A 9,983-nucleotide genomic window follows, 5' to 3' on the forward strand; every position below is an offset into this window, starting at 1 on the left:
TGACGTTTCGCAATGCTACCAGTATCGTTGTAACGAGTAATGGTGCGATTAATAAAAACTTTATTTATTTTAAGGTGCTCGAGCTCACGAACCACCGCTGGTTGTGATTTTCCAGCCAAATGTAATGTAATCTCATTATTACGTTTCAAATCCATTACTGATTTTCTTTTTTCGCGTTTACTTTCGGCAAAATGCTTTCGCGCGCTTGTAAGCAATACTCTGGACTGTCATTTAGCCAACTAAAAGACAGCCGTCTGATGTTGGTAACACTTCGAGTGCTGGACCCTGCATGAAATATAGAACACTTTGCAAAAAATTCGTATCTGTATCAAATAAGGTGTGTGTGACTGTATGTACGTGTAAGTAAATAAAACAACGCCATTAAAGCTATATGTTCTAATGTATTTGAACATTAAAAAAATTACCCATACAATATAATACATGTACATGTATGTATATAAGTATCTATCTATTATATTTATTTGATATACAGACGTAAGTATCTTGGAAGACATGTTTCAACATTATTCTTAAACTACGCACAGATATAAGTATGCAAGAGTGTGCACGCGTATTGTCCTTATGTAAATATTATTTATATACTTAATTAAAACGTTTTGGAAGACATTTTTCACATTACACTTTTTCATATTATGAAGTATAGGGTGGATACACCCCATCTGCATATACAGTATAATATTGTAGACTGTTGTTTGTAGAATGCCACGCACATTCTTTTGGAAGACATCATTTTCACTTCATATTTTAAATACTTAAACATCTAAAGTATGCAACAAAATTTGCAAAAATGTATATGAATCAACTAAATCGCATAATATTTGGTATTATAATTATATGAAATACAAAAACGACTGTTATTTATCCTTCTTCTTTAACGCCAAAACTGCCATAATCGTAGACTGTAGTTTTTGTTTGTGGTTCCTAACATCCGTATTTGCCTGCTCTGCTTATGTTAAATGATCTACTTATTTTTTCACGCACTTTTGAGCTTACAGAATCTGGATGTGTCGCCGCCATGCGCTTCTGCTACACATTTCTCCTTAATAGTTTCCGCTTTAAAATGGTAATCCGATTTGAAAGGCATTGACTAATGCATTGCCAGAATCGTAAATGCCTATTACGCCGAAACCGACACCGAGACCGATGATGAGTTTGTCTTTTATAATTTGTTTTTGGGTCAATAGATGGCCCTTCAGTTTCAAATGGAAATAGCACGGCCAAATAAAGCTCAGCATCGTTCCCGTAAAACTGCCAATAAATCCCATCAAAATAGAGAAATGTGGTATGAAAATCGCCATCAAAACTGTGGAAATTATCACGCCTTCTCGAAACACCAGTCCCCAAACTTTTAGTTCCCCATCCAGATGCCAAATTGTGGGATATTTCGTTTTGGGTGGTCCGCGGAAAAAATTTCGTTCGAGTAGTTCGCATGCAGCATAGTATGGCAATGGGTAGCTCAGTAATGCCTTTATTACCAAAAAAAAATTCACTAATCCCTTAAAACCTTGCGAATGGAGGTTGTTTGTAATTACTTGTTGGGTGTCATCTTGGAAAGTTAGAAAACAGATGTACCCAAAACCGGCTTTGAAAATCGCTGCTGCTATATGCGACCAATCTAACATCCAGCTGAACTTCGAACGATCGGTCATACTTCCTTCGAGAGACGGTAAAAATATCTGGGAAGTATATGAAAAGACAATGACACCTAATGAAATGGGAAAATTCTCCATATCAATGCTCCATCGTACTTTCGACCAACCCCATTCTGTAATCTGTAATATGCAGTAACCTAGAATGACGGCATTGATCACAATGTGAGACATGGTGCACCAGAACGAAAGAGTGGATACCATTTTCAATGATTTCAGAAAGCCCATGGGCAACAAGAATATGCCTACGAACAACATCCAAGATCGCGAATCAAACGAGCCTTGTGGATAAGTGCCTGCCAATAAATCACCACACACAACCACATAAAGAATGCAAGTCATAAGTAGTTCGATCAGTTGTGCGATGCTAACAGCACGAGCGCCTAGTTTTGGGCCAAAACAGACCTTTGCAATCGAAACGTAGCTGTCGCGCACGCGTATCATTTGACCGGTGTTGGGGTCGGGTTCGTATAAGCACTCCACTAGAATTTTTCCCGTATAACAGCAGATATAAGCGATGCCGACCATTGCTATGATGGCCCAATAACCTCCGTGCAGCACCGAAAACGGCAACGAGACGATAAACATTCCTTGAATGGCATTAGTAACATTCCATGCGGCCTGATATTCGTCGATATTTGTGCCACCGCCACCTTCGCCTTCACACACAAATGAGCTACCGTCCGAGGCAACACTTGCTTGCCTGAAAGAAAAGAACAAATTTGAAAATTTCGCAAATAAAGTAAATATATTTTCGATTAAGTGTAAAAATGGAATAGTTATAATTAAAAACAAAATTGAAAGTCCTTTTAAATAAACCCTATTTCAAACTAATAATTTCATGCATGTGTTGGGTTGGGTTCGCAAGTTCGTAGCGATTTTACCGAAGACTTTTATTTCAATGCAAAACAATAATTATATCAATAAGTTAAGATTCATTATATACAAATTTTGAAAATCAGCGTAAATTATTCAATTTACTAAGGGGCTATATACAGTTAATTAGAATTTTCCAAAAATCTTTTTTTAATGTACATATATTTAAAAATACACACAGAAAATTTAATATCGTTCCGGTGAATACTTTCGAAGTTACACGCAAATTTGAAAAGGCATTTCAGAGTGCTTGAAAGTGATTTTCAAACTTTAAACACGTTTTTCTCAAAATAGTGTTTTCAAAGTCGGTGACGAACGTTACTCGAAAACGGCTAAACCGATTAGTCTCAAATTTTAACACAAGCTCCTTAAAAATATTTTTTAGTAATTAATGGAAGATTTTTTCTCACCAATAAATATTTTTTTATAAGCAATTTAAGGCCGAAATTTTGGTAAAAAATCGATTTTTGGTTTTGAGAAACCGCCATTTTGTCAAAAAAAAATTGTCTGCTTCTGCTTCTTTCTTCGATTAATTACTAGATTTAATATTACTTTAACGAAATCTGTTTAATTTTTTAATTTCAGAGGATCCAGTTCAGAGATATAGTGATCACCGCAAAACGTCTTCTTTGAGAGGAGCTCCCGGAGATCAGCTGTAGCTCCTTTCCAAATAAATATTTTTACTAAAACTAAGTCTTAAAATACAGTTAAAAGACAACATAATTTGTGTAGAAATTTTTAGATCAATATATTAAAAAGTTTTCTCAGAAAAAATTCTGGAAAATTCGTTTTTTTCGGCCTTCTAACTGTATATAACCCCTTAATGTATGGAACTGCGCTACAAATAGAAACGAAATCGGACAACCCAATGCATTAGCAATTTATAGTTGTTGCTTTTTAATTACCTAAATCCATCTGTTTGTTGATATCTTCCGTCATATTCGTTTGCAATAAAGGAGGTATTCTGATATTCCTCATTCTTGCATTCGCCATTGTCTGTGTCCATCCATCCATTTGGATTGCGAAAAGGATTCAGTTCGGTCGGGTTTTCAGCAATTTGGGCTAAACAAAGAAATCTATGTAATTAACATTTTTAAAATTCAAATGAAATGGATTAGATAATTCAAGTATTTGCTATCAAATATTTATTTATGCCACTAAAATTTGTAGTATCCGCATTTGGAACGCAGCGCAAATACTTTTTACCGCCTATACTCATTCGTTTCAGTGAAATGTAATTTAGAAGGTATCGCATAAAAAGCTCCCGGATTCATTATTGTGATTTATATATATACAATTTTGCAAAGCTTGATTGATAAATTAGTTTCACATTTACTTACGAGTATATTCAATGGACAATTTCCTAAATAAAAAAGTTTTTCTGAAGCTATTCCATATACAGTTTTTTCGATATACTTATTTCCATATACAATTTTCAATTATCTAGCTGGGTTAGGTTAACTACTTTGATCAAGAGTGACCGCACATAGGACAGAACAGCCCAAAATATTATATGGAGGCGTGGACTTTAAATTCCAAACTAAATTAAAGTCCTGTTTATTTGGGCCGTTCGGGGGGATATAAGAGGGCCTATGCGATTGAATGGAGCCTTCATAAAAATGTTGTTGAAGACATCTGTCATGTTAAGGAAATAATGGCATATTTACCTTAAGGTAGAGTATTTTCTATCTCCGCTATGGCACTATGCAGAGTCATGTCTGGGGACAGTTCAGTCAGAAAAGTAGGCTTCTAGCAGTACAACGAATGTTTCTTGCTGTCTTTGATCCATTCACCAGCTGCCTTTCGGATAACTGAGGGAATCGTTAGAGAGTTCCTTTTATATAAAGAAACTGTTATCTTTATTAGTTATTTAGTGACTTAAATATCTTTTTTTTTTTTGGGCAACATTTAAACGCCATTTATAAGGAAGGTGAAACTCGTCTATGGATGGTTTGGACAACTTTTTTATGAGGAGCCTGCAAATTTATGTCACCTCTGAATGACAGAAGCAGAAGCTTTCGCTTGTCAGTAATGCTTAAGGAGATTTGGCATTGCTAGCCGAGTGGTGATTACTATTCGTTTTTTTTTTGTTTATCTTACATTTTCGTGTTTCGTATGAGTACTACATTTTGAAACTAAGTCCCACTATCAGCGCACAACCATACAAACTTAGTCAATATGAGTTTTGCAAACACGTAAAGATGCATCTCACGCTTATGCATCAGTGGAAATTTAACTTGGTTAGTCGTACAATAGTAAAGATTACAATCATACCAAAGTCAGGTGCCAATGGAATCCCTTTAAATGATGGAGGCCCAATGGTAAGTTTAGTATTTTATTCCTAGTTGCTTAGAAAGTGCTGCAGAGTATGAGTACAGCGCTTCCAACTCAACATAATATTTCAATATTCAAACGATTCAGGCTAAGGACATTGAAAAACAGCAACAACTCCAGAAATCGTAGAAAAAACTCAGGATATCGTATTGGAAAATCGTCGAGTTACTGAAAGAGATTCAGTAGAAGGTACAGGCATTTCATGGGGCAGTTTAAGCAAAATTTTACCTGAAGTATTGGGTTTCAGAAAGTTGTGCGCACAACACACAAAAACATTTGAAGGCTACTTTCTCAGCAACATTTGGAGCGTTTTCGAAAAGATAAAGTGGATTTTGTGAGTTCATTCATCACTAAGGATGAGACTTGTGCCCATCACTATGATCCTAAATCAAAAGAAGAGGCGAAAGAGTGGTGCGAACCTGGTTCTTCGACTTCGAAATGAGTTCGATTCCAGAAATCGGCCAAGAAGGTATTGACATCAATTTTTTTGCATTGCGAAAGGAGTTTCGTTTGTGGATTACTAGCAAACTAGCAAAACAATAAATTCTGAACATTATTGTAATCTTTTAGACCAGCTGAAGGAAAAACTTCGTGGCAAAAGAAAAAAATCTTTTTTATCGGGACAATGGACTGCTTCACAAGATCATTTTTGCAATGGCTAAAATCCATTAATTAATATTCAAATAGTTAGAGCATCCATCGTTTTTACCAGATTTGGTCCCTAGACCTAAAGCGTGAAAAGCGTTGTTCATTAAATGTTGAGGTCATAACTGCTATGAAAGTGTATTTTGCAGCCCTTCCAGAATATCACTTCAGGGATGGACTTCATAAATTGGAATCTCGTTGGAACAAATGTTGTTGTGATGTTCAGTGAGGCTATACTGAATAATGAAGGGTATTTCAAACCATAAAATTGAGTTTTTCTTCTCGAGCCGCAAAACCTATTTAACAACCTAGTACTTTAGCAAACCTTTCGGCGCTTTTAAGTGAAAGTTGTGTACCGAGGTTTTCGGAGAAGTGACGGTTGACTAAAGATTCAAAAATAAAAAATTTCAGCAAAACTTCAACGAGCTTCGAACAATCCATAAAGGGTGCTCCTCGTATTAGTGAGAATATTAAAAAAATTTGCCTTCAGAAATTAAATGTTATTAACTTTCAGAAATTAACTTTCAGAAATTCAAATTGTTTTTCATTTTGCAAAACTTATATTATGAAGAATTTTTTATATTTTCTACCCTCTATTTTTGCTATGCAGCCTTCAAATAAGTAAACTTCCGTTCATTTGCTTAACGTGCTTGTTTCTAATTCTTGCCACGCTGCTTGAATCTTAATGGTAGGGCCTTACAAATAGCAACTCGTGCGCTCCTTATAAGCCAACCCTCTATTACAAGCTGCGCTCTCGAGTCACAACCTTATGAAATTAATGGGGTTGTTTGCTTTCTATTTATTTATATGGGTTTATATCTGAACTATGTAAATAAACAAAAGTGTATCAAAAACCCGAACTATAATTACACACTCATCTGAGAGGTGTTAACCTCTCACTTCAACAACTAGCTAAATAATTTTATAGAAAGCTGAACGCACACGGACTCCTAAGGCAGCTTCTTCAATTTATAAATGCTCGTCTTTTGCAAAAGTCTATGGACTGTCATTGAGATTATTATCGACGAGACATGGCTATCATCCGCCATGAGTGCTGAAAAATCATCTTTTATAAACGACTTAAGGTACATGCAAAAATCGAATACAACATCAGCAGATTATTGCGCACGTTTCTCATATCAAGATTAAAAGCTCCAATTATCAGTTAATCTTCACCGATGTTCCAAAGCGAATTAAATTTTTTTTTGCTGTCGTGAAAGAAAGTGGAGAGCCTATATCGTATGGACTACCTCCGTTTTGTTCAATTTTCAACGCCGAAGCAACAGCAGTTCCCAACGCCATTCAGTATTCGTCAAAATCCGAGTGGAAGTTTTTCAAATGCACAGACAGCATGTCCGGTTTTCAAGTCATAAAAAACTAACGGGTGATTTTTTAGCTATTATCTTTTTAAACAATTGGTTTAAACAGCTGACGCCCGTTTCGTGTTTTGTTTCACTGTCAAACATCTTCAGTTTGGTCTATAATTTAACCATGAATCGTCTTACAAACGAACAACGCTTGCAAATCATTGAATTTTATTATAAAAATGGGTGTTCTGTTAAGAAAGTTTAAGATCCACTTTTTATCGAAAAATTGTGTTCAGCGACGAAGCTCATTTTTGGATCAATGGGTAAGTAAATAAGCAGAATTGTCGATTTTGGAGTGAAGATCAGCCAGAAGAATGGCAAGAGCTACCAATGTATCCCGAAAAGGTCACAGTTTGGTGCGGTTTATGGGCTGGAAGTATCATTGGACCGTACTTCTTCAATGATGCTGCGAATCGTAACGTAACTGTGAATGGTGAGGGCTGCCGTGAAATGATGATATCCAACTTTTTTTTGCCCAAAATACAAGAGCTTGACTTGCATGGTTTCAGCAAGACGGTGCCACATGCCACACAGCACGCATAACAATGGACTTGTTGAGAGGCGAGTTCGGTGAATATTTTTTTTCACGTTCGGGACCTGTCAATTGGCCACCCAGATCGTGCGATATGACGCTTTTAGATTATTTTTTGTGGGGCTATGTTAAAGGTCATGTCTATTCAGACAAGCCTGCTTCAATTAACGCATTGGAAGACAACATTAAAGCATTTATATGTGAGATACCGGCCGAAACATTGGAAAGAGTATACTAAAATTGGACTAAGCGGATGGACCATTTAAAGCGCAGTCGCGGTCAACATTTGCATGGAATAATCTTCAAACATTAAATTATATGGACTGTACTATCGATTTAAATAAAAATGTCATGCATTTTTCTGAATTTTACGTGTGTTTTTTTGAAAAACTTTCCTATAGCTCTTAAAAAATCACCCTTTATAATAACTCCAATCACAATATTGGCACCATAAGAAATAACCTGATATCTCACCCTCATAAAATCAGAATCATGTGGGTAACAGGACATCAGGCATCAACGGCAATACAATCGTTGTTACTGCTGCCACGGATATGAGCATTACTCTTACTATCATATCAAATCTCATATGTAAAAATTATGTTTATCGACGTATAGGGCAGCAGAGGCAAACCAAACTAGTAGCTGAGTGGGTTCATTATAGCCATCGCTCCTCCAGAATTTATCCTAAGCGTACTAAACCAAGTTACCTATCACATCTCCCATCTAACTATACTACGCTCCACACTCGCCTACACATTGGTCACAGTGTAATCAGTAATGCACATCGACTACAAGGAGGGCAACCAAGGCAGTGCCCATTTTGTAATATTCCAGTCAGTTTACTGCATTTATTGTCGTTTTGCCCTGGATTAGATAGACAAAGACAGTAGCATTTTGATGCCATAAAGCACTATCCCTACTAATTAACCCATCCGATTCGAACATTTCCTAAATCTATAAATTTCTAGAGGATCTTCTATGACGTATATAAACCAACAATTCTTCACCAGCCAGCTAAAAGCCTTCGTTGCTAGAGCTGCGTTTCGTTTTGCTTATTTAACAATTTTATTGACATTTAAGCTTCTAAAAACTAAAAAATAAATAAATTTTATATAATTTACTTGGAGGCTACACGAGTTCGCCATGAATGATAGGAAAATCTTTTAAGAACAAATCTACTCGCACTCGACAATAACCGAACGTGCCCACATGTGTTTGTGTGTATATGTTACTGATTTCACGTGCTACGAACTTATTTTATAACTTGACAGAGAGCTTTTTTTTACACATTTTTATCAATTTCTCAGACAGTCGCACATACATACGTACATAGTATTCGGCTTCGTACTTAAGTTGATGTGAGAGAAAATAACTGCAAATTTTATTCATTGGTTAGTGTGTATATGCACTTATAAATGCATGTGTGTCAAAATATGTTTAGATTAATGTATGTACATATGTATATGTGGCACAATACATACATCTACTTAGGTACATACATACCTTGGTATTGGCCTTCGCCCGCTCCTGCAGGAATCATTCCTTGCGGATGGGAATTGAAATTTTGCTGCGCTGTTGCTCTTGTTGTATTGCTGCCTGGCTGCTCGTAATCCTTTTTCTCCGGAATGTGTTGACGAGCTGTCTGCATGGCCACGTTTAATATATTTTTGATTGGCGGCAATGGTGTTGCCTTTAACTTATTAATGAATGACATTTTGAACAAAAACAATTAATTGGCGAATTGGTGGTTTTGGTGGTGATTGCGATGGTCGCTGCTGATGGTGAAGGTGACGACGGTGACGGTGGCGATAGTGAAAATGTAAAAATACAATTACACTATCAATATGAATTGATGTGTCTGTTGTGTCTATCGATTTTGTGTGATACACAAAAAACACTGCAAATTTTTATTGAGCTCAATTTCAAGGGTAATTCATAAAGATGACCGGAGGTAACTATTCCCACAAATGGACTGAGTGTAGTGATTCCAGGTTGCCAATAAATTTATGTAATCAACTCCAATGCTCATCTCAAGTCTCGATGCATGGATGGGATCTTCATTTCAGCTTCACAAATAAAGCGAAAATGAAAGTAAAAATATGAATTCAGTGAAATAAGCACATATGAGAACTTTTTTGCGTACAATTCATGTGAGTATTAATGTATGCTGTTTAACTGTTTAATTTATGTATATTCACGTTTTTAAAACATTTACTTGCAGTGCTGTCACGACAGTCTTATTTGGCGAAAAAAAATTAAAATGAAACCACTACGAATTTATATAACACAAATCTTATTACAATAACTAACTGCTGTATGGTCCAAACCGAATTGATGACTTATGCAGTGCACGAATAAAAAAATTAAATTTGCGCACGCGCCAAAAATTGTATGTATTTGGTAGATCCTGACAATCTGTTGTGTCGATGACATTTCATGTGGATGCTGTCCGCATCCCGTTTATTTGTGGATTTTCTGTCCTTTCATTGCTACTAAAAAGTGTTTTAATTGAGGTGTTTTGAGGCTTGAAAATCATTTTCCCCAAAAACTTAGTTA

General features: G+C 36.0%; 1 protein-coding gene across 4 annotated transcripts; it reads right to left on the bottom strand.

Moving 5' to 3' along the window:
* Nucleotides 1–381: 381 nt before the first annotated feature.
* Nucleotides 382–9,750, bottom strand: LOC129244696 (vesicular inhibitory amino acid transporter). Of its 4 annotated transcripts, none has more exons than XM_054882481.1 (4): nucleotides 9,643–9,750; nucleotides 8,931–9,123; nucleotides 3,452–3,608; nucleotides 382–2,373 (listed from the first exon to the last, which is right to left on the bottom strand). In XM_054882481.1, the coding sequence occupies exons 2-4, from the start codon at nucleotides 9,073–9,075 to the stop codon at nucleotides 1,077–1,079; spliced, it is 1,599 nt and encodes a 532-aa protein (XP_054738456.1). In that variant the 5' UTR covers nucleotides 9,076–9,123; nucleotides 9,643–9,750; the 3' UTR covers nucleotides 382–1,076. The 4 variants fall into 4 exon arrangements, with proteins under 4 accessions (XP_054738456.1, XP_054738451.1, XP_054738455.1 ...); XM_054882476.1 differs by having other exon boundaries at nucleotides 8,931–9,493; XM_054882480.1 differs by having other exon boundaries at nucleotides 8,931–9,493; nucleotides 9,626–9,750.
* Between the last annotated feature and the right edge of the window lie 233 nt (nucleotides 9,751–9,983).

Source organism: Anastrepha obliqua, chromosome 4, assembly GCF_027943255.1.
Source record: "Anastrepha obliqua isolate idAnaObli1 chromosome 4, idAnaObli1_1.0, whole genome shotgun sequence".
Classification (NCBI taxonomy): Eukaryota; Metazoa; Arthropoda; class Insecta; order Diptera; family Tephritidae; genus Anastrepha; species Anastrepha obliqua.